This window comes from Danio rerio, chromosome 15, assembly GCF_049306965.1.
Source record: "Danio rerio strain Tuebingen ecotype United States chromosome 15, GRCz12tu, whole genome shotgun sequence".
In the NCBI taxonomy this organism is placed as follows: domain Eukaryota; kingdom Metazoa; phylum Chordata; class Actinopteri; order Cypriniformes; family Danionidae; genus Danio; species Danio rerio.
The window spans coordinates 18,951,182-18,975,844 of record NC_133190.1 but is presented as its reverse complement, the minus strand read 5'-3'; the positions used below and the strand labels follow the sequence as shown (position 1 = coordinate 18,975,844).

Below are 24,663 nucleotides of genomic sequence, written 5' to 3'. Positions count from 1 at the left end.
TGATCATCTACAATGTTTAATGGTCATTTTGGTTTCAAAACTTCACAAGAGTCACACGATTAAACCCCGAATATCCTACTCAGCCTACAGTTAATATTCCAAATTCTTGTTAATATGATGAGCTTACTGGAGGAACTTCTTTAATGTTCTTGTAGGAACTGTCAATTTTGAAAAGATGTCTTGAGCTTCTCCAGATCTTAAATGGTGCGTCTTGTTTTTGTAACATGGAACGTAGTAAGACAGAAACTCAACAAACGCAAAAATGATCAGTACCCCTTCGGCTTGAGTTCTTCGAAACTGCTTCCACTTTCTGATTCACTGCCCTTGGTCTTGTTTCATCAGATTCTTGATGTTCCACTTCTGGCCAGTACATGAGCGCAGGATTAGAGCGTAGCCAAAGTAGACATTAGCCGGCACTACCTCGAGGCAGCGTCCTGTAGCTCGGCTGATGATTGATTCATTCTTCAGGGAACAAAAATGAAAAGAATGGTTTTACTGACTAAAAAGAATGGTTTTTACTGACTTTTTTTTTCCAACATGCTCCATTAAAAATGTAATCATTTTACCTGTGCAAAGTGCCAAGTTTTTTGCCGTACGCTTGAGACTTTCTCGCAGTTGAGGAGCTGTGGATAGCTGCTGATTTTATCGTCCACCACACACCGAGTATCTTCGCCAGTGCTTCCCAGAGGACCCAGGAAAAGATAACCCTCCTTAGTGTAGCGACCCAGCTACAAAATAAACCACAGAGGGATAATCTGAATTTATTTCATTCAGTGATTTGGTAACTGGGTCACAGAGTCATTCAGGGGCATTTTGGCACCCTGCTCTGATGATGTTTGCCAGATCCATAATGACAATTAATGAATTTTAATTATTAGCTGGGTTGAGCTCCAGTCACATGAACTGGTCAAGATTCAATCTAAAAGTTCTGATGTCCAAGTTGACATTAAAGGGATAGTTCACCTCTGAAAAATTATTTATTACTATTTACTAACCTTTGTTCGGTTTTAAAACTTTATACATTTCTTTATTTAGAAGTTATTTGACATGTGCACTTTTTATTTGATGTTTGACGTAATCTAAACTGAAACACAAAAAGTGAGCGGTACATAGAGCCCCCTTTTTACCCAAAAGCATTTTGTTTTTATCACAGCTTTGCCAGTTAAGGTCTGCACACTGGTCCGACAGTTTCATATTCATTTTTTTAATATTCATATCCAAAAAGATTGCATATTAATGCTTTTGCTTATTAATTAATGTGAAAAAAATGCTAAATATTTCGTAGTCAATTAAAGCAGTGATGCCTTGTTCTCCTCTCTCTCTTTAAAGTAGAAAAAGAAAGAGGAATAGGCTACATCTTTTGTTCACTCAATTCTCCATTGAGGAAAAAAGAGTTCTCCTCTATATCCAAGGGCTGTGCTGGATTATTCCAAAATTTGTTATTTTTGTTATTACTTCAAGCTTTAGATGTCTATAACAGTTTATATCCTCTAAATGGGAGTTTTGTAATTGTTCAATTGTTCAGTTGTAAATATATATGTTTTATTATAATTGTTGTTAGTTATTATTACTGTTGTCCTTTCTTTATTTTTACTGTCATCATTACTATCATGACATTACTAGCATTGTTTACACTCCTTACCACTGACTGATTTCTTTTTATTTATTTATATCCATGTTACTTGCTTCATTTATTGACTGTTATTGTCACTTTTGTATGTACTCTGACCTGTACTTTGAGGTTTCTGATCTTTGACTTGTAACCCTTAACAGAACTTTGTATGGCAGGACCTGATCAAATAAATACTTATGAATGTAAATAAGATTGTATCCAGTGACCCTGATACTTATATAGTATGCCTTTTTGTTTTTACGTTGTCATTCGAAAGTGTTTTATGTTCAGATTTGAAAATCTGAAAATAAAAAATTTCAAAAGCAAGACAGTTGCTGTGTCCTATTTGCATTCAATTTATCCTTAATAGTATTGGAAAATAGAATCAGCATGTCGCAAATCATAGTATGTTGAAAAGAGTATGCCAAAGGTTCCCGTATGGTTTACTATTTCCAGTAAAATCTCAAAGTGTAGAAGCGTTCATACTCTAACCGCTAATCTTGCCTACAATACATTGCCTGTCAGACGTGAAATTGTTTAGAACTACAAGCTCGGTTAAAAAGTAAAAACAAACTACAAACATGGTGAAGTAGAGAGGCTTCGGTAAGTTGTTTGAATGACTGTTGATTAATATCTAGCCAACTGGAACATGTTTATATTGCTTTTCAGTGTTATTTTTCATCTGCAACAACAATGTGAACTTATATAAAGATATGTTTGGACATTTTACTTCTGAACTACCCAAAGAGCTGAGAAGATTTCTCTAAATGAAAGACTCCCGAATGGCAGATTATTCTGCTGCTGCTTCTCGAATACGGTAGGTAATTAAATATGAAAGAAATGTGGATGATGTCGAGATGATTGACAGGTGACATAACTAAGCACCATAACAGTCTGTTAATGAGGAATTAGTATGTCATACTTTTACATTCATACTTTTAGGGCATAGTATAAGAATGTGAATTCGGACGGGCTACCTTGTTGTCATATAAACGTAGCCCAAAAATGTAAATAAAGCTGTTGTTGCTTCTTGTCGTGTCATTGCTTACTTGCAGCTGATGAACAGAATGCGGAGAACTGTGTCATGCATAAAGTCCCTCTAGACATAACCTATTTGCTGTGCGCAGACTAGAGTGGAGGTTTAGTGGAGGTCAGGTCTGTGGAGATCAGTGTATCTGTGAGGCTTTACCTGAGGGCCCCAGCCATGGCACGGGTGCAGAGTTGCTGTGTGGTTTTCCTTTATGCCCTGGTCCACACACAGATGGGTCACATTGGTATTGCGAATCTAGAACACGTTGAAAGGGTTAATCAACTTATGGCTTGTCGCACTTTTTGTTTGTTAAAAAGTTCTCACTTTGAAACCTGTTTTGATGAGCCATTTTTAACATGAGACCTAAATAACGATGCTATGCCACCTCAAAATTTGCACAACAAATTTAAATAGTGCCATACCTAATGACTTTCTGTTCACACTTTATGGTGATGGTCTGTTTGTTGAATTTTAGTTACATTGCAACTACATGCCAACTAATTCTCCTTAGATTATTAGTAGACTGGTTGGGGTTAGGGGTACTTGTACTTGCAAAGGTTCTTACAGACAGTTAAATGTCTGCTGAAGGATCAGAATCAGCAGATATAAGGCAGACAGTCTAATAATACTCAAATGGACCATCAAAGTAAATGTTACTGACTTTCTTTTTGGTTAGAATTACACGAGTAGACAGTTTGAAGAATGTTTACAGTTTTCTCTTGTATTCAGACAATAAAGGTGTTATATGTATGAATTTACATGGGCTTTTTTTAAGACAATGCTAAAAAAGAGTTCTTTCCAGAATTACTATGATTTCAAGATAGCAAGATTGGGTTCACACGAACAAGACAAGATGAGAATTTAACAAAATTTTTAAGAAGTCTTTAATCATGAAATATATAAATGGAAAAATAGTTTTCTATTTAACTTAAAAAATAACAAAATGCAAAACTGCTTAGGTGCTTTTTTTTTAATGTAATGAATGGTATATATTTTTTTCCAATTTTAATGAATTATATGCTGTAAAGGACATGCAAACACTGCTAAATATTTAAAGTTGAAGTCAAAGTTAATAAACCCCCTTAATTATTAGCCCACCTGTTAATGTTTTTCTCCAACTTCTGGTTAACAGAAAGAGGATTTTTTTCAACACATTTTTAAACATAAAAATTTTAATAACTCATTTATAATAAATGATTTATTTTATCTATGCCATGATGACATTACATAATACTTGACTAGATATTTTTCAAGACACTTCTATAAAGCTTAAAGTGACATTTAAAGGCTCAAATAGGTTAATTATGTTAACTAGGCAGGTTAGGGTAATTAAGCAAGTTATGGTATAACGATGGTTTATTCTGTGGACCAAGAGTCACCAATCTCGGTCCTGGATGGCCGGAATACAACTTGCCTCAATACACTTGCGTGGGTGTTTCAAGTATACCTAGTAAGACCTCGATTGGCTTGTTCACATGTGTTTGATTAGGGTTGGAGCTAAAACCAGCAGGACACTGGCACTCTACGAACAAGTTTGGTGACTTCTGCTGTAGACTATTGAAAAAAAAAACTAGCTTAAAGGGGCTAATAATGTTGACCTTAAAATGGTTTTTAAAAATTAAAAACTGCTTTTATTCTAACCGAAATAAAACAAACAAGATTTTTTTCCAGAAGAAAAAATAATATCAGACATACTGTGAAAAATTCCTTGCTCTGTTGCGCCCCATTCATACGGGGCTTCAGCGTCAACGCTTGACAGAAAGCGTGTCTAAAGTTGGGGCTGACACAATCCACATAGCAGCGTCAGCCAATAAAAATAGTGAGCAATAATACACTGTCTGAGCATACAGCGATCTGATTGGCTGACACTTCCGTCGGCGCTTAGTTGAGCAAGTCCCAACTTTTGCAGTGAGTAACGTTTCTGAAGCAGGCGGACAGATCCACAATGCAGTTCGGCAACGCCTGACATTACCCATTAAAAGTGAATGGGAAGTGTTGAAGCTGACGCCCGGTGTGAATGGGGCGTTAAACACTTAAAAAATAAAAGAAAATTCAAAGGGGGGGCTAATATTCTGACTTCAACTGTAGCTATAAACTTTATTGACTGGCTTCTCCCCTGTACCATTTCAACTGAGAATTCGAAACAAAAAAAAATCATGTAATTTTATTTAAAAATTTAATTTTTAATTTTTTTTTAGCAGTTCCACTTTCATTCAGCAACTTTTCACTGATTCCCTGTGACAAACTCTGAGCTACTGAAAGCAAATATGAAGTAGACCCGATAAGAGAGAGTTGTTTTAATGTAATTTGGTACCGCACGCCAAATAAAAAACTTCAGCTTTTCCCAGACAGTATAAACGTGTGTTTGGTGATGATGATGTGACGAATCTCCAGGAGTTCAGTGTGCGTGTGGTTGATTTATACTCTACAATATTTATATTAATGAAATAGGAATACTCCATGTCTTAATTCCATTTGCATTTACGATTATGACTTTAAGGATATCTGAAGTGCTATTCCATTGCATGGTTATGAACCATAATGTGTGCGGCTGCAGTTAGTCTTTGTTCTAAGTAAGACAGTCATACTGGTTTTGGTAGGACATGAGGGTGTGCAAATGATTTTTGGATGAACTAACCGTCTAACAATATAAAAGCAATTATGCGCTTCCAAAACAACCCCTTCAACAAGTGCCAGCTGTGCTATTTAGAGACGCAGCATTAGGCCCAAAGTATACTCTGGTCATCTGCATTCAGTGATGGTCCACACATTGGCCTCATGATGCAGCTTTTGTTAATAGGAGTGTCCCACACACAGATCCACATGCAATCTAATTTTACAGTCTGCATGATGGTGTGTGTGAATAGCTCAGGCTCAAGGTGAATGCCAAAACATCAAAAGATCCACCAGGTGGTACTACACATTTTAAACTATACCCTGGAGTTGAGTATAGACTGAAAACTGTGTGGACATGGCTGTCTGTGAGACCAAAAGCAGTAAAAACAGGCCTTTAGGGTGCAGACATATTAGCAAAATGTGCAGGCAAAAAAAGTGTAGTGGTCTATTGTCAGTGTTTTGACATCTGTGAACCACAGCTTAAACAGAAATCACATTAAAACAATGGTTGGTCAGCACAGCAAATCCACATGATCAAAACTATTGTAAAATCTGTGCTTTCAAAACAAATAACATCTACTTCAGAACAATGATAAACTTTAGTCATTTAATATGGCACTTACTTCTCCATAAAAGACAGTGTTGTTGTATCTTCTCATTTCTGGATAGATATTGTCGAGGTACCAGTCAAAGCTTTTGCACTGGAGTCTTTTCCTGAGTGCAAGTCTCTCCGATACATCTCCATAGTCAATGCCATGGTTCTACAGGGATAAAAAAGGTAAGTATTAAAATCTTTATTATTATGACTTGGATAAACTGTTAAAGGTGTCATACAATTCATTGATGCACTATATTAGTTTAACTTTTTATTGATGCATTTTAGTAAGTTAGTCTCTAACATGGTCGCCCATTGAAGCTAAGAAGGGCTACCCCTGGTCAGTATGTGGATGGGACACCCCATGGGAAAGCTAGGATTTTGCTGGAAGTGATGTTAGCGAGACCAGCAGGGGACGCTCAACCTGCGGTCTGTGTGGGTCCTAATGCCCTGGGTATATTGATGAGGACTCTTTACTACTCAGCGTGAGACGTCAGATTGACTTCCTGACTCTATGTGGTTGTTAAAAATCTCAGCAAAAAAAAAAAAGAGTAGGGGTTTAACCCTGGCGTCCTGGCCGACTTTGCCCACTGGCCTATGTTCATCATGCCCTCCTAACCATCCCCATATCATAATTGGCTCCTTTCCACCAATCAGCTTTGTGTGGTGTGCAGACTGGTGCATTATGACTGCCGTCGCATCATCAAGGAGGATGCTGCATGTTGGTGGTGGATGAGGAGATTCACCAAAAAAAAAAAATGTAAAAGTGCTTTGAGAGTCCAGAAAAGTGCTATTTAAATGTAAGGAATTACAGTTTTTTTATTATTTCTCACCCTGTTATTTACTTGTTTATTTTATTTTTTGGCTTTTGTCTTTGCTACGGGGCACACTGGTAACAGAGGAAAAGCTGTACATACAGAGGTAAGCGGTAGAAGGACCACTGTCATACTATCTGTAGCTTTCATTTTAAAGATGAAATGCAGCCATACCTAGCTCTGGCTACATAATTTGTGATCTCCAGAAATGTATATAGGGCTATGTTTTTTTAGAATGAGCCTATGTTGCAGAGATATATTTAAAGTATTTTGTGGGTTTAATGTATATGAAAACACAGGCAGTTATTAACATCAACTTAGGCATAAACAGACAAGTTTTAATCGAATATTTTCACTCCAGAGAAATCACGGTAAAAGCTAAGTTATATGTGCGGTTTTCAAAATAAAAGTCAGACATACGAAGTAAGTATAATAGATTAAATAAAAAATAATGGAAACATTATAATCACTGCAATCTCAGGAAAAGTTGTGGCCAATCAAACAGTCTATGGCATGCATATTCATGATTCTGTATTTTGTTCTGATCTGCCTGTTTAACATCAGGATTTTACAATTACAGGATTTGGAAGTGAACAAGAAAACAATGATGTTTAAGACTTACAGTATGTCATTTTCTATGTACTGAACTCTTATTATCAAGCTGTGCCTAGATATATCCAGAGTTTCATTCTTTGCCACCTTTTATTGCTTACCTTCATCGGTAGGTTCCATGCCAAATAGACATTAGATTTGTACTGGTCCATCCACACTTCCGCAACTCGAAGAGCATTGCGTCTTGTGTGAAAGGCAATGTTACTGTGGTAGGGCTTCTTTGTTCGAGCAATATGAGCCACTCTGGAACAAGGCAGGACTTCCATGCTGCCCCCACACAACCAAACCTGGGTTTCAAAACATATGCCAGTAAAAAAAATCAGTTCTGGCATAATTTTAAACATAAAAAGTCAAAAATACCTATCAAATGAAGGTTGTATGGAGTGAGCGTAGGTGAGGCTAAGTTGCGAATGCTCTACTTTAGCAGTGGGATGTGGGTGGCATACTAACCCTGATTCCCAGCTCTATATTTTCGCCTCCATACACATCCATCCCTGCGTCCAGTAGGCCCAAATCCCCAAAGTATTCCCGGTTTACCACAAAAGAGCAGCCTATCATTGCAGGCGTCCTAAAAAATAAACATTTTTAGCATTTTCTAATGCTGCTTTATATTTTATTGAATAATTCATAAACAAATAATGAATGTCAATACTGACAAATCTGTATAACTAAATGAAAATATTAAATATTGACAACAGTTAAAATATGTTATATCTTGTATTATTTTTGTAACCCGGTGCTACTGCACGAAACCCAGTCTGAGCAGAGATCGAACCAGCAATTCTTTTTTATGGAAGTCGGTTGCTCTAACAAGGAAGCTAAAGACCAATAGCCTCTAGCGTCTGTCGCTGGAGCACCTTTAGAGGTCGGAGGAGTGAGGTTTACCTGCACAGCACTTCACTAGCTAGCCTCTGTTACATTTTAATGCTGTATTTATATGTAAATGTGTTTACTGTTTGATGGAGAAATTACTGATATTTTATTCATCGTGTTTTTACTTCTTTATTTATTGATTTTAGTTGATGTGATATTAATTTAGATGCCACATTGATTCTTAATAGTAAGATTTTTTTAGGGTTTGTGTTTTTAGAGAATATTGTTAGCAAATTTACTTTTAAGATAATTTAACCAGTAACATGTTCATTTGAAAGTATTATTTCTGCTTTTAACTATGAGATCTGAAACTGTGGTGCTAAAACGCAGTACCAAAGCTACACAATGAGAAACAATGTTGTTGTAGAATATTGGCAAGCTGTTTGGCAGCAGAAAACCAATCAAAATCTGAACAATGCTAACCTCATTAAATATTAATATGCTTTGAACCGTTGCTGCTTTCAGCATGCACTGTATATTTTCAGCCTTACAGTGAAACTCTCTGGTGTACTTTTAGCTATTATTTTATGTTTTAATATTTTCTATAGTTTGTAAAATGACCAGTGCAGATACAGTAACCAGTCACTTTATTAGGTACACCCATTCAACTGCCTGTTAGCACAAATATCTAATCAGCCAATCACATTTAGACTCAATGCATATAAGCAGTTCGATGCATTTAGTGAGTAAACATGGTTATGGCAATCTTCTAAACGTTATATTTACAAACAAAAGTAATTTCTAAGTGCCGTTCAACATGTCAAGGTTGTTCCATTCAGACAAGTTGGTCTGAGTTTTTCAGAAACTGCTGATCTACTAGGATTTTCACACAAAGAAAATGGCTCAAATAGAGATTAACCAGTGAACAGTGGTCCCATGGGTAAAAAAGCCTTGTCGATCAGAGGTGATTAGAGGAAAATGACCAGGCTGGTTCAGCAGATAGAAAGACAGCATTTACTCAAATTACCATCTGTAGGTCTGTAGAACAACACATCAAACCTTGAAGCAGATGATCTACATCAGCGGAAGATCTGTCAAATAAGAACAGCCGATTGAGGCTACAATTCATATTTAATTCATTATCAAAGGCTGAATGTTGGAAAATGTTGGCTTGCTCTGATGAGTCTCAGTTTCTCCTGTGAAACAGCTGGTACACGGTCAGAACTTATACAACACAAAAACATGGATCAGTTATGCCTTGTGTCAGTCTTTGTACCAATTAAGCACTGTTTAAAAGCCAGAGTCTCTCTGAGTGTTTTTTTCTGTCAATAGTTATGTTTTCATCCATCTAATTTAATGCGCATTTTGAAATATTGCATAAAAAATGAAAATACCAAGATGCTCATAAATTTTGATAATGTATATAAAAACTTTTGTGCACAACTGACTAGGATAAACTTTTTGAAAAAATGTGCATAATTTACAATGGAAACACATTTACTGAATAAATTCAAGCATGCACATTAAAAAACATGTGATTTTGTTTTAATAGATTATGTCTATTATACACAATTTCCACTCATTCATTTTCCTTCGGCTTAGTCCCTTATTTATCAGGGGTCACCACAGCAGAATGAACCGCCTATTAGCTAAAATACATCATCAAATGGTTTGCTATAATTATTATTATTAATAATAATAAAATATTATTACCTCTCAGAACTGTCTTGTGTGTCTGCTCCCACAAAGTGCCACCCTCTGTTCATTGCGTTTCGTCTTCATATGAGACGCAAGTTATATATTATATAAAGGAAAAAAGCCAACAGTGGCTTCTCCTACTGCGGCAAATTCCATTTTTCTTTTCAATATTTGGCAGCTGTTTATCATGACGTGACGATTTTGTTCTCGTTGACTCATTGGATGGAAAAGACAGTTCATTTGCATAATGATTTATGTGATATACCAGCTTTGTGCATAAGTTTAATTCGTATCTCTGGATGGAAACATAGGTACTGTATATTCTTTTGACCACAGTTAATCTATCTTGTTATGGCTAGTTCCAACAGGATATCGAGGCATGTCACAAAGCTCAAATCATGGATAATTTGGATAATTAAATGCTTAATGGCTGCCACAGTCATTAGATCTCAATTCAAAAAAGCACATTTAGGATGTGGTGGTGGAACAGCAGATTTGCATGATGGATATGTATGATGCTACAATGTCAATATAGACCAAAATCTCTCTAATGAATGTTTCCAGCACTTTGTTGAATCTGTCATGATTATTTAAGGCAGTACTGAAGGCAAAAATGGATCCAATCTAATACTAGCAAGGTGTATCTAATAAAGTGGCTGGTGAATGTATATACTGTAATGGGATTTTCCACAGCTGGTCCTTCAAGTTCTGTTATTCAAACAGTAAGTTTGCAGGCTCTGAGCACTGTACTTTTCCAGCCATTATAATTATGTAAATAAAAACACAAAGGCCCAATTCCAATTCTACCCCTTAGCCCTTCCCCTTACCCCTGCCACTCGTTTTGCGCATTCACAAGAAGTGGTAGGGGTGTCCTAATTCACTTTAGCTTGAAGGCGTATGGTTAAGGAGAAGGATTAGATAGCCCTTGAAACTGAAATTTTCCAGGACCACACTCGAAACCAAGGGGTACAAAAATTTCCAAGAATACACTAGCTATAACGGCAACATGGCTGCCCACGGAAGTCAAGAGATGCACAAATTATAATCTTTGTCATTATTACCAATTTTTACAAAAACAGGCACATGTTTTAATATATTCAAAATGGTGTTCATGTTCATGCTTTTTTAAAAATACGATGGAATTGGGCCAAAAGCTAATGTTCATAAACATACAATGTGAAACCTTGCCACCTGGTCACCCATGACAAATTACTAAACCAAAGTATGAATAATGTGAATTGCAAGCGTTCAGAACGAAAGATCTAACATAATAGGTTCAGTAGGACCATACCTGATAGGTGCAGAAGTGTCCCCTTCATCCCACCACTGTTTGGGTGGGCTGATATACATACACCAGAGCTCCCAGTTATAGCCGTGGCCTGAGTTCTCATAGCGTTCCAGTTCAAACGTCTCATCTTTGATGTTATCTATGGAGGGCAAGATGATCCTCTTGTGGTTCTCCTTGATTCTAGACAGAACTGGTTCAGCCCTGACAAGGGGATGCAGAGGTTAGATCATTATAAGCAAAACTGTATAGCACACTTCTAATAACACTTCTTCAACTGTGCTGTGAAGCTAAATCTAATCCTGGCTTCAGAATGTGTTGGCTGGTTTCTCGCCTCACATCAGCCAATTAGATGGACCTACAGAGGGTACATGCATCAAGACCCTGTTTACACGTGCCATTAAAATCTGTTTCATCTGAACAGCACTAAATATAGATATTAGTGTGCATGATTCATGATCTGATTAGAGAAACTACATTAGTGGTCAGATATATACAACTTGGGCTCATTCTGAAAACGTAGCCCTATTTATATTTCTGAAGATCGCGAATGATGTAGCCAAAAGTGTGTATGGCTGCATTTTGTCTTTAAACGAATGCTATGGGGCGGTATGATGCCGTTCCTCTCCGCGCTTATCAGCTGACCGCTCACGGACGGCTTTTCCACTGTAACTAGTTTGCCCAGTAGCTCGCCATGTACGACGGCAGACTTGAGATGCAGAGAGGGGTTGACCACAACGGGCTTTGAGTGTGGCAAAGAACGGTTCCAGAAAGAAGGTGAGGTAAAAACTGAAGCCAAAAAATAAAATAAACATGTAAATAACAGAGTGAGAATGTGGTAAAATCTGAAAAACGTGGTAGAAATCAGACGAGGGCTTTTCTTTTTCTAAATTGTTTTGTTTTTTCAAAAACTGTCACTGGGTTTAGGGAAGTGGGTGCGTCAATCAGTGCTTCTGAAAACACAATTGATTGGGTTTGTAGAAGAAGAAGCAGGGTGGGTCACTCGATTGATCGGTTAGTCAGTTAGTCTCTGGTGGCCTCTGGTGGAATAAAATGAGAACAGCAGGTGAGAATGGCACTCGCGAGGGAAATTGGAGATCTAAAAAAAGCCCACACAGCGGCCTCTAGTGGATTTGCAAAAAACACAGTTCCTGGGACGTACTTGGAACTCTCCAAAAATTTATATAGCAATACGTTTTCAGATTGAGCCTGAGCTCGAAATATATGTACAACATTCTTTTAAAAGGGTTTAACCACTATTAGATGGAAATTAACCAGCTAAGCACCAGTTTTGCAAGGTGATGTCTTTAACCGGTTGTTTCCGTGAGCCAGATTAAACCAGTTTAATCCATAAAAACAAAGTATTTTTCATCAATAATCATGTCATTATTTAAAAAATAAATGAATAAATGTCCATCAGGAATGTCTAATACAGGGGTGTCCAAATTTGGTCCTGGATGGCCGATGTCCTGCATATTTTAGTTCCAACCTCAATTAAACACACCAAAACCAGCTAATCAAGCTCTTTCTATGTATACTAGAAACTTCCAGGAAGGTGTGTTGAAGCAAGTTGAAGCTAAACTATGCAGGACACCGGCCCTCCAGGACCGAGTTTGGACACCCCTGGTCTAATATAACCAATAATAAGGCATTTATCATACTAATTTTAGTTTGACACTTTTCTCTTACAGTACGTGAGGGTTTGAAAGAAAATATGTTATAATAGTGATGCATCGATTGAAAATCCTGAATGTTTTTACAAGCAAATGGGCTGATTCAGATATTGTTGATTTTGTAATTTATTTTACTTTAAGCAAGAGACCAGAATGAAAATATTAGTAGAAGAAGAACAAAATGTTTATTTGGTTAGCGCTGTAAACAAAGCAGGGCTGTGCTTATGATTGGTCAATCAGTGCATCAATAGTTTATAATTTTAGAATACTGCATACACAAAAGTAAAATTTGTTAGTATACTGGGAAGAAATCCCTTTCGTTTTCTTAATCTGACTTCCACTGACATACTTGATTAATGCACTTAAAATGTTATAGTTAAAAGCCAATCACAAGGGATAAACTTGAACATGTTACTACTAGTTGTAAACATCTACAATATCTGTCTCAGCTAAGCACTTCAGTTTAGATCACCCAAGATGGATGTTAGTACCAGTTATAAACAGTCTTGAGGAGTCGAGATGAAAATGAGACCATCTATAAGATCAGCAGCATATTGTGGCAAGTGCTCAATTCTCACCATGCAGGCGTGAATTCAACATGGGCATCAAAGAAGCCGGTCACCTCCCCAGTGGCCACTTTCCAGCCCTCGATGCGAGCCCGTATGAGCCCCTCTCTCTTCTGATTGCGCACTATTTTGATAAGACCCGGGTAGCGTTTGTTGACGTACTCCTCCAGTGGGCCTTTCAGTTGCACTGTCATGCACACGCACACACACACATGCACACACACACACACGCACACACAAATGGTAAAGAGGGGGAAATCTTGTTTCATGGTACTTGAGTGTTTGTTGCTGTGTTTAAACCACACCAGAGGGAATGTGTCTCCTACGCCAAAACTCTTCCTGTGCCTTTGATCTGTGCAATGGGGATCCACATCAACCCCCTGGAAAGCACGTTCTTGGAAAGCGATCTCTTTCCCCACGTTAAACACTGTCATCTGCATTCCAAGTGACAAACCGTGAATCACTGACATTATGAGGACAGAATTGGGTGTGCTGCTCGCCTGCCGCCTCATCTCAGCAAACGCAGGCTTTTCCCTCCGCGTTGATGGACGGCTGGCCCTCTGCCACCAGCTCATGCTAACAATGCGATGGAAATTGAACTGTCTCTCTGGGAAGGCCTGAGCACACACTTTGATACAATAGACAAGCGTGGTCATGTGCAGCGTGAGCAAAGGGTGCTTGACAAACAACTCCAGATTATCAGTGTTGACACTGCCCGCCGAATGCAACACAACGGATTAGACTCAGTCAGAATGGTTTACAAAAAATGTTTCTAGGAAACTGTTTCTATGTCTGCTAATGGTTTCAAATATGTTCAGGGTGATTTTGCAGTGCTTTTCTATGGATTTGGTTTAGTCATTTTTTTCAGATCCGTTTGAACAGGGATTCAATTCAATTCGATTCATGTTTATTTATATAGCACTTTTTACAATGTAGATTGTGTCAGCTTAACATAGTTCTAGTAAAGTCCAGATTTCAGGGATCATTTAAACAGTGCTGTCATCTGTTTGTAGTACATTTGTTGCAATGTAAACATACCCTAACACCTGGTCCTAGCTGCACACAATGCTACGATGTAATATAAGGTGATAAACGTACTCTTTACACTATGTCCTCTTAACCATCTGTGACAGCAGCATCCAAAATTTAATTTTAGAAACTATTTATGCAACACTGAGGTTGAACAACAGCATAAAATGATTACCTCAGAATAAATTTCTTGCTATACTGAAAGCATGAGTAGATATTTTACCTCAGATTGTGAAAATAAAATAATTTGCACACACAGTGCTTAATTTGAGGTGGATCTTGTTGGATCCTGTTCGGGGAAATGTCAGATATTTGTGTTTTGCTCTCCGGTATTTATTTTATTTGATCCGGCATAACTTTTGCATGGTAAATACTTGCATGTGTGTGTTTGTGTGTGTATGAGAGAGAGAGATAGAGAGAGAGAATTTGAATGAGTCCGAATGTAAAACAGCGAGCAAAGCTGTGTGGATTTTGAGCATGTAGGACCAATTGTGACCAATGGGCTTCTTACGTTTATGATTACTCTCATTGGTCGGTGATTATTGTGAGCAGCGAAAATTAATAAAGGCATAGTGACCTATATAAATTATATTTGTATTTTTAAAAATCCAGAGGCAGTCAAGCATATACTATTTTTTTAAACCACGAGTAAATTTGATATTGAGCCTGATCAAAAGAGATCTTGAGAAGATAAACTGGGCGAATGGATCAGGAAAGCAGGAGACAGAAGCAAAGCAATCTCACGTCAGCCGGAAAACATGATGGAAGAGCTAACTGTGGGCTCTTCTTGAAGATTGGACTGAGTTATTTTCACTTGGCACATAATAGTGAACTGAATGTTGTAATGATGTAAGTAAACAGTATATTGATGTTTCATACAATTTATGTTTTTAGCTACATGTTTGTTTGTTGGGGCGATGCAGTGGCACAGTGGTTAGCACGATCATCTTACAGCAAGAAGGTCACTGGTTCGAGCCTCAGCTGGGTCAGTTGGCATTTCTGTATGGAGTTTGCATGTTCTCCTTGTGTTGGTGTGGGTTTCCTCCGGGTATCTTGGTTTTGTTCTGTTGATTTGTAATTTCAAATCTTCGTAGCTTGATATAGATAGAAATATGAAGTTCAGTAAAGTTAGCAACAGATTTTCTGATTCGTATTTTCCGGATCACTAACTCATGTCACTATTCGGTATAAGACTAGCGTTACTATTGCGAAGGCTTAAACGGAGCATTACTCATAATTTCGAGCAAAAAAAAGACAGCTGTGAAACATAACCTGCTTTGTATTTCTGTAGACAACACAGTTTAGATCTGTTTAGGGTAAGAGGTGTGTGAATTATTGCCGTCAGTCTATCACTGAATGTGTCAGGAATATCAAAAAAAAAAAACTTATCTCCGCTCCTTTAGCGCCCCTCGCACAGCTTGATCCACGCTGGCATTTCTCCTCTTGGGTTTTTGGTTTTGAAAAGGGATAAAATTCCACCATCCCATTCAAATTTACAGATACCAGGTGTCAGATTTGCACAATCCATATGCACAGCGCTCTGGTCTGTTTCCCCCACTCGAAAGCTTGACAGAGCCCCTGCGCGTAGCTACGGTTGCTAAGCCACGATTATTAGATGGTGGTTGTTGGGTGTGGCTTAGAGAAAGGTCAACTGTCCAAAATGTATGAGTGTGACTGGATGTGCATAGATGTTTCCCAGTGATGGGTTGCAGTTGGAAGGGCATCCGCTGTGTAAAACATATGTTGGATAAGTTGGGGATCATTTCGCCATGGTGATCCCTGATTAATAAAGGGACTAAGCCGAAAAGAAAATGAATAAATTAATGAATGAATGTTTGTTTGTTTTAGTTTTTTACCCATTGTTGACCCCTAACCTAATATTATAAATATACAAAATAATTAAAGGCTGTTTAAATTTGATGCTTTTTTGTGCTATATTTGCCTAATGACGTCATGTTCCCATAAAACTGAAATTGTGTGGCAGACGTCGGTAACAGTAACTTTTTTTTCCGTTCTGGAAAAAAAACTAGTTATTTACAAGTTAAGCACTGAGCACACATACTGTATACAGCAGCCAATGTTTGAAGTGGATCAAAACCTTTCATCAAAGTTGTCCTAAAACTATTGAGCAACACACATTCTTGTCTTTAGACTAATTTAAAATAAAGATTTTTTGATCCACTTCAAATGTTGACTACTGTAATTGAAAATGACTCAATACAACATATATCAATCACTCAGCATGTGCTTTTAATAATGTTAGAGAGGTTTAATATGTATCAATTAGATTATAAACCTGACCATTTTGTTGGGAGTGCAGTGCACTGTTCTGCACTTTTGAATGTCTCTGGTATTTAAATGTTTCTGCCGAGTTATTAAAACCAGGGTTTCTGCAGGTTTCACCAAGTTAAATTAAAAACTTTTTTAAGACCATTATAAATGAAATTTTAGACTTATACTGGGCTAAATGCTAAGGATTTTTTTTAAAGATACCAGTTAGAAAAGATTTTCAAATATATCCATTCACAAACACTACACCCCTTATCAATAATATAACAAGACATAGCTGTCAATTACTTCAGTCTACAGTAATAATAATTTAATAATAAAAAAATAAAGGTCAGTATTCTCAGCAGTAACAAAATGGAGATCTTTTAAGCAAGTGTTACTCTAAGTAATTAAATGCTCTTTTTAAATAAAAAGTTCAAATTTTATTGAGATGGATTGTTGGTGATTGTATGGGTGGTAATTGCCAGATTGGGTAGCTATACATGAACAAAGAAAAATTAAGACCTGTTTAAAAAAAAGATTTAAAACCTATACCCCACATTTCAGTAAATTTAGGACTTTTTTAAGGCCTAAAATTTTGATTTTGAGATTTAAGAAATGTTAAGACTCAGCGGATACCCTGTAATACACGGTGTAAGACTTGCAAAATATTGTAAGTATGCAATTCTCTTGTCATTTCTCACCATCATCACTGTTGTCATCCACCAAGATGATCTCCTTTAGAAGATGTGCTGGTGTGTGGTTGACAGCTGAATGGACTGAACGCAGTATAACAGACAACGCCTCATTAACGAAGATAAAAATGATGGAAATCTGTGGCAGGTCACGGGGAAAAAAGGCCTTTTTGCATCTATAAAAACACACACAAGGACACATAGAATATCACATTATCTATGAAACAAACAAGCTTCTTGAATCTCCTTTGCTACACAAGCAGGTGTGAAACCTTTAACTTCCTAACAGAAGGAAAGCCAATTTGCTCGCTTGGCTTATTTGCACATTTTCACCATAACAATTACATAGCCTAGTGGGGCACAAATATGACGCTTATTTATAGAAACTCGCTTGAACTCAGATACAGTAAATGCCATTTTTCTCTGCTCAGCAAACTTGGTATATAGAAAATCTTAAGCACATTCTACTTAATGATGTTTTATTAACAAAGTTCAAAAGGAGCACGTTCAGATAATTAACCTAACACAAGGCAGACCACATTTAGTAATCAGCCTAATTAATCAAGGAGTAAATACATGTGCAAAAATGACTCAGCTCTGTCCCTTGACAGTTGACAGCATCCCTCCACCAACTCACTTATGCCGAGTTCAGACTGCATGATTTTAGCCCAGATTTTGACTCGTTAACAGGTTTTGACACAAATGCCTAAAAATCACAGTCAAATCGGTGCTCGTTCAAGTGAGTAACACATGATCACATTTCACACAGTGTGAATTATCATAGACCTTTTTGTCATTATCATAGAATTGCAAATGAGTCAATGAGAACACCCATGAGATATTTGGCATACTAAATAACTGGAATCTCTCAGCGATTTAAAATCATGTTGTGTGAAATGTATTCCGATTAAAAATAACATTACCTACAGCCAATGAGAGAGCACCATCTACTAGTATGGGTATCTGTATGGGTGTCAGACCAGCGGGAGGTTGGGGAGAAGTTAAAAGAGCTTATTTTTGGTCTATTTGGACCCAAGATATGGAGGAAAAACTAGTGTAAATTTGGCAGGTGAGCAAAATAAGTACATTTTCTACCCCACTAAAGGCTTCTTTCTCATTATGTAGTTAATAGCAGAAGATATACTACGTGACCTCACGTTGTTTTCATGTCACTTCTCACATTTGTTTGGTTGTGAGACGTAGTTTGCAGACCGAGACAAAGTTTTCGGCAATTCTCCTATTGTAAAATCATGCATTATATCATTACATCTTATCTTCACCAAGAGTTACATCGGATGCAGTTAAAATTCTAAGCTTAGTGCCCTCCCTTTTGACAGCCCACCAAATACCATAACTTTCTTTCTAATTAGTGTGAGCAAGTCTCATCTTTGCCCTTCAGGTAAATCAATCATAATACATCAAGAGTAACTGTAAGGTATCTAAAGGTTAAATTAAAAAAGGTCAGTGGCACTAACTTGCTGGGACGGTAGTCTGGAAGTGATCTATCCAGAGAGATTTTGTCACTCAGAAATGCATTATAGCCATATTTCTCCCTCAGGAATTTGGCCTCCTTTTCTTCCGCTGGTGTAAGTGTGGCTGGTATACCTCCTCTACCCCGGCCTCCAAAACCTTCGATGAGTCCAAGAGATTTGGACAAACCTATTCAACATAAATGACTTAGTTAGTTAAATGATTTTAATGGAACAGTTCACCCAAATAAATCTACTTACTAATTCTCCACTTGTTCAAAACCTGTTTGAGTTTCTTTCTTCTGTCGAACACAAATAAAGATTTTTTTTGGAAGAATGTTGGAAAGCAGCAGCTATGGTAGTATGTTTTATTTTTACTATAGATGTTGATTGCTACTGGTATAGCAGAGGCCAGCTAGTGAACTGCTGTGCAGGTAAACCTCACTCTTCTGACCTCTAAAGGTGCTCTAACGACAGATGCTAGGAGCCATGGTCTTTAGCCTCCTTGTTAGAGCAACTTACTTCCATGTGGAAGGTCGCCAGTTTGATTCCAGCTTCAAGCGGGATGGGTGGTGTAGGATCGGCAGGGTTACACTGGTGCTGTGACCAGTATGGGAGAGATGTTTAGGGGGGTGAGTGTAGCAGAGGCCACCTAGTGAAGTGCTGTGCAAGTAAACCTCACTCCTCTGACCTCTAAAGGTCCTCTAGCGACTGATACTATAGGTCATGGTCGTTAGTCTTCTTGGTAGAGCACCTGACTCCCATTTGGAAGGTTGCCAGTTTGATTCCAGCTTCAAGCGGGTTGGGTGCTGTAGGATCGGCAGGGTTACACTGGTTTCCAATAATCTTCAGAATATCTTAATCACAGAATATATTTGTGTTCAACAAAAGAAATAAATGAGGAGGAATTTTACTTTTTTGGGGGGTGAACCAACATTTAATTCTATAAAAGGTCATTTTTGTGAAGAATATTGTTACATTTTCCAATATAACAGTATTTGCTGCTTTGTGCTCATTTAAAATACTTGGGTTAAAAATACCCCAACATATAACCCAACTATAGCTTATTTTAGCACATAGCACATTTTGAGTTCCAAACACTTAAGCATTTTTATCCACTTAATATAGATCAGCTATGAAGTGCACATGTGTATCTTCAAAAATGAAGTGCTGGTGAAATGGATATAAAAACACAGCATGAAGAGGTAATTTGATTAAAAAAGTAAAAACAATATTATTGCCTTAGAGCTTAAATAAACATTATAACGCAAAACAACATAACATATTAACACTATAACCGGCGTGGGGTCAATTTTAACCATCACTGTTATTCAAATGTACATAACAAACCTTCAATAAAACATTCAAGCCTCCCAGTCATTGACTTTTACTAAAAATGCCTTATTTAGAATTCCCAGATATTAAAATTTGTTTAGATCAAAATAGATTAGAAAGTGGGACGTTTATACCTATAAGCGCCAGTGTGGGTCAATTTTACCCACTATAAAAAATGCTTGTATTTATGAAATGCTCATGTTTGAAATTACTTACTTTTACTTTCATTTTCACTCACTGAATTAGTGGTTATAATAAATGAATAAAGTCACAATGACTAAAAGAAGGCTATTTGTAGAGCTATTAAAAACACAAAATGCATTAAATGGAGTCTGGAGAAAAAAAGTTATGCATCAGAGTATGATGGCTAAAATTTATCCTACTAATCTAATCTTGTTATTTAAACTTGTTATCCTGAAATAACAATTTCATACGTCTAGACACATTTTGTTAACAGTGGCAAAAACAGTGATATAGTATGTTTTTTTTTTTTTTTTTATCAACTTCTAAACAAAATTTGTGCCGGGTAAAATTTACCCGCACTGGCGATTTTAGGTATACAGCGACCTCCGGCAGTTGTAGTGTTAATACGGCTGCTCTGTGTCAGGTAAATCATTTGACTGTTGAAATTCAAATTTTTAAATGGTTTTAAATAAATTATGAATAAATAACCCAACAAAGCACCAAATGTTTTTTTAACTCAAACATTGGGTTAAATAAATACCTCAACGAGTATAACTTACCATTAAGTTGCCTGTACACCACATCTTCCAGTGATCCCAGTCTCTTTAAGAGCACATCATGAGTGATGCTGGTCTCCTGAACAGATCCATTCAGATTGGTTTGTCCTCTTGAATCGACAGCCATCTGTTGTCCAACACCTTTGGTGGTGCGTACATTGCACTTGCCCCAAAAAGTGATAAAGCCGGCCACCGTAAACACATTCAGCACCAGTAATATTTTCCATCTTCTCATCACAAAGGCCATGAACGATTTTGGTGTTCGGAATCCAGTGAAACGCATCTTGGAAGACATTTTATACACAAACTGAATTTGTGACAAGCAGGGATGTGATGGTAAGCTCTCTGTTTTATTGACAGACACAGTAGTGCTGACAGGAAATCAACAGAAGACTGAAGGGAACATGAACAGGACTCGAATAGTTACTGCATTTGAATTTGAAGCTACTTTGTGGCCAAAATGTTTGATGGATCATTGAAACTATTACCTGATCTGTCCGCATTAGTAGAGTCACTTCACTGCCATTCAAACATTCTCCCTTCTGGCCTCATGGGATAGTAAATTGATACTTCAGGAGGGACACTATAGAATCTCACTGGGAGTAGAGGGTAATTTTGGGTGGTTTCTGCCTATTGTTGCTACTCTTGGGGTAAACTGTTTTTCGCATAGTATAAGGTTACCATTTTATATCAATTTGAATACAGAGTAGGTCAACGACTACTTAACATTAAAGGACAGACCACACACCTTTTCCTAAAATTGACTAAACAGTGTTTAACAGTTTGTCCATTGTTTATTAGTTTGAGTCAACAAATGTAAATCTTGAGCAGCTTTAAATTAGCTTTAGAGTTGAGTATCGATTCAGTTGTTCTTGGTTGCAAATTTATTTCAAATTGATTCAATTTTCAATCCAGCAAGCATTTTTGTTTTTAAAACATGTCTAATATAGTATGTCTAAACATAGTCGTCTTGGCAAAAACAAGGCTAAATTTGGGCTGTCAGCGAAAATCTAATAGATGTCTAAAAATAGGCCAAAACTAGACTAGTCAACACATAACCATGAATGAATGACTACACATATAAAGTCTGTCTAATCTACCTATTTGACGACTAGTTAAGTTTTGGGCTGTTCTTAGATGTCTATTAGATTTTTTTCTGACAGCCCAAGTTTAGCCTTGTTTTAGCTAAGCTGTCTCCATTTAGATATCTATTATAAGTCTATTAAACACAAAATTGTTTGCCGGGAATTCTTGATTTAGTGCATTTAATGAATACAAATACTACAAATGCTACTTAATATTTCTAAAAATAAAGAGATTTTATTAGTTTACAAATTAAATGATGAGCCACCTGTACCAAACTCTATTTAATTGTACACATGGGTATACTGTTTTAAATGCCTATGGTGAGTAACCAGAGCATGAAATAAAGGTGGAATCATAGCTTTCGAGAATCAAATCAAATCAACCACACTTTCAAGATCAATTATTTAAAAATAGCTTTTTTTCGCCACTGCACAAACCTTTTTCCTTTTATTATATCACATTTTATATGTAATTGAAGTGTCCTATAGTACATTATCTGTATATATGTTTTCTGATCAGTCAATTGCACCAATTTCACTCTGAAATATTTGTAAATAATGGATCATTGTCTAACAAATTTGACAGATATTATACATGCCGGTGCTAATTTCTTGTTTTGTGTATCAATCCGCCCTCTCTCTCTAGTAAAGTCTTATTCGCTGTGAAATCACTGTCTGGTTTAGAAATCTGTCTGTTCAATTAAAAAATAAATTGGTGATATTCAAAAAACAGCAATAAAAATACTAGGAATAAAACAATACGAGCCTATACAGATTCTATATAAACAGGCGGTCATGAGAAGAGCAATAAATATTAGTGCTGATTCCATCAGGAAAAAGACTGAAAATGCAGATGTGCAAAACCACTATGTTGAAGCTTTTGTTTGTTCCTACCTCGATAAAACTGTTAAACTCTGCCAAGAACAATGCACCTGTAGTATATTAGCACCTGACTGCGTTCTGTGCCTTAAATATTTCATATTTATATATTTATATACCGTCTTATTTTGGAAACAATTTAGGTACTTAATTGTTTTGTTTGTTTTATTATTTTATTGTCTGCTTAGAGCAACATCGTAGCACTTTTTTGACAAATTTTCTTCTCTGGGACAAAAAAAGTTTATCCTAAGAATGCTGAAGAATGCTAAAAAACCAGCAACCACTGACATCCATAGTGTGAACAAAACCATACTATGGAAGTCAATGGCTGCTGGTTTCCAGCACTCTTCAATATGTCTTGTGTAACAGAAGAAAGAAACTTAAACAGGTTTGAAACAGTTAAAGGAGTACATTTTGACAGCTTTCATTTTTAGCTGCAGACCCTTTTTGAAAAAGTCCAAATTTAACTTAAGCAAACAGTTTGACGTAGAAATAATTTGGCTGTTTACTTACAAAGTAATATTGTAATAAGTGAGTTAATATATGACAAAATATACCCCTTTAGATTGATAATGGCCAACTGTCTGAACATTATATAGTTATACTATAATTTTCTTCAAAGAAAACTAACCATTGACCATAGTAGCTATGGATCCACAAATCCATATTATTTGTATTCCCTGCATGAAAGTCAATGGTTACAGGTTTCCAGATTTCTTCTAATATATCTTCTTTAGTGTTCAGCAGAATAAAGAAACTCAAAAAGTTTGAGGGTGATTAAATAGTAAGTCAGTTTTGACATCCCTGTTTCTAATTTCTAACCGTTTCATCTATTGTCTAAATGCATTTATTCCCATTGTAAAGACCATAAATTTTGTAACCAAAGGTTGCTCAAGGTTGGCTCTTGACAGGTTTAACAACCCAATTAACAGTCTTCTGAAATTCTACATTTGATGGATCTCTTACATCCCCCAATAAGAACTGTTCCTGCAAGACTTTTCTGAAATATACTTCAGAAATACATTTCATTTTATAATACATTTCAGAAATGTATTATAAGCACTTACCATTTCGGATTGGTAAAACGCATCCTGCTCTTGAACATAGTGGAGTCCGCCTGTGTGCTTTCATCCGTATTCACATGTTCTTCTGTATGAAACCCACATGGGAAATATATTAACATACTTCAAAGAGTCGCAGCAAACGGTCATAAACTGCAGTCATTCATCATAAGGCGTCTGTCAGTCAAATTCAGGAGGTCTTCAGTGACAAACACGGCTCCTTCCTGGAAATAAATAATGTGAGATGTTTCGAGAGGTCAGGCTTTACGTGTGTGCTTGAAGAAGTGTGTAAGATCCCTCTACTTCAGCTCTGAGTCTCCGCAGACGCAACATCATCATCACCATCATCATCATCATCTCCAGCCGGATTCGTCCACATCCAGCGCACCGTTCATTATAGTCGCTATATTTCCGATCTGCTGTTATTTCAGACGTCAGCCGTTGATCTACGAGTAGCCTGCGTCTCGTTCCGTTCACACAGTTCTCTGCAGTTAATGTGCCCTGTTAAATGGTTTTGTCCTCATAATGCTGGATAGCGCCTCTGCTGAGCCGGCTGGAAAACGCGGAGTGGAGGAGCAGATGCGCGCGCGTGTGTGGGATTGAAGAACTGCTCACGCGCGCACTTGATCACTCTTCACCCACATCATTTTACAAAGCCAGGGAAGAAGGTACAGAATTTCTGGGCTTAATATAATATGAGATTAATGAATGGTACATCCAACGTTAATTAGTAAGATGCTGGAGGCACACTTTAGGGCAGATGCGCTAAATGGAGATCTCCTGGGAG

The 24,663-nt window shown here is 37.1% G+C and overlaps 1 protein-coding gene across 2 annotated transcripts; it reads right to left on the bottom strand.

Annotated features, from left to right (window-relative positions):
* Window positions 1-24,363, bottom strand: galnt17 (polypeptide N-acetylgalactosaminyltransferase 17). Of its 2 annotated transcripts, none has more exons than XM_073923497.1 (12): window positions 23,883-24,363; window positions 20,855-21,134; window positions 18,783-18,966; window positions 17,317-17,483; window positions 13,328-16,071; window positions 11,083-11,280; window positions 7,731-7,848; window positions 7,382-7,567; window positions 5,882-6,019; window positions 2,802-2,897; window positions 567-728; window positions 1-462 (listed from the first exon to the last, which is right to left on the bottom strand). In XM_073923497.1, exons 5-12 carry the CDS (start codon window positions 13,969-13,971, stop codon window positions 316-318), a joined length of 1,689 nt encoding a protein of 562 aa, XP_073779598.1. In that variant the 5' UTR covers window positions 13,972-16,071; window positions 17,317-17,483; window positions 18,783-18,966; window positions 20,855-21,134; window positions 23,883-24,363; the 3' UTR covers window positions 1-315. The 2 variants fall into 2 exon arrangements, with proteins under 2 accessions (XP_073779598.1, XP_696189.5); XM_691097.10 differs by having other exon boundaries at window positions 13,328-13,502.
* Window positions 24,364-24,663: the final 300 nt, after the last annotated feature.

Coding starts and splice junctions, on each gene's coding strand:
- galnt17 (XM_691097.10), bottom strand. Junction 6,020..7,381: donor CATGGAACCTACCGATGAAG/GTAAGCAATAAA, acceptor TTATCCCTGTAG/AACCATGGCATTGACTATGG. Junction 729..2,801: donor GCCATGGCTGGGGCCCTCAG/GTAAAGCCTCAC, acceptor TTTATTTTGTAG/CTGGGTCGCTACACTAAGGA.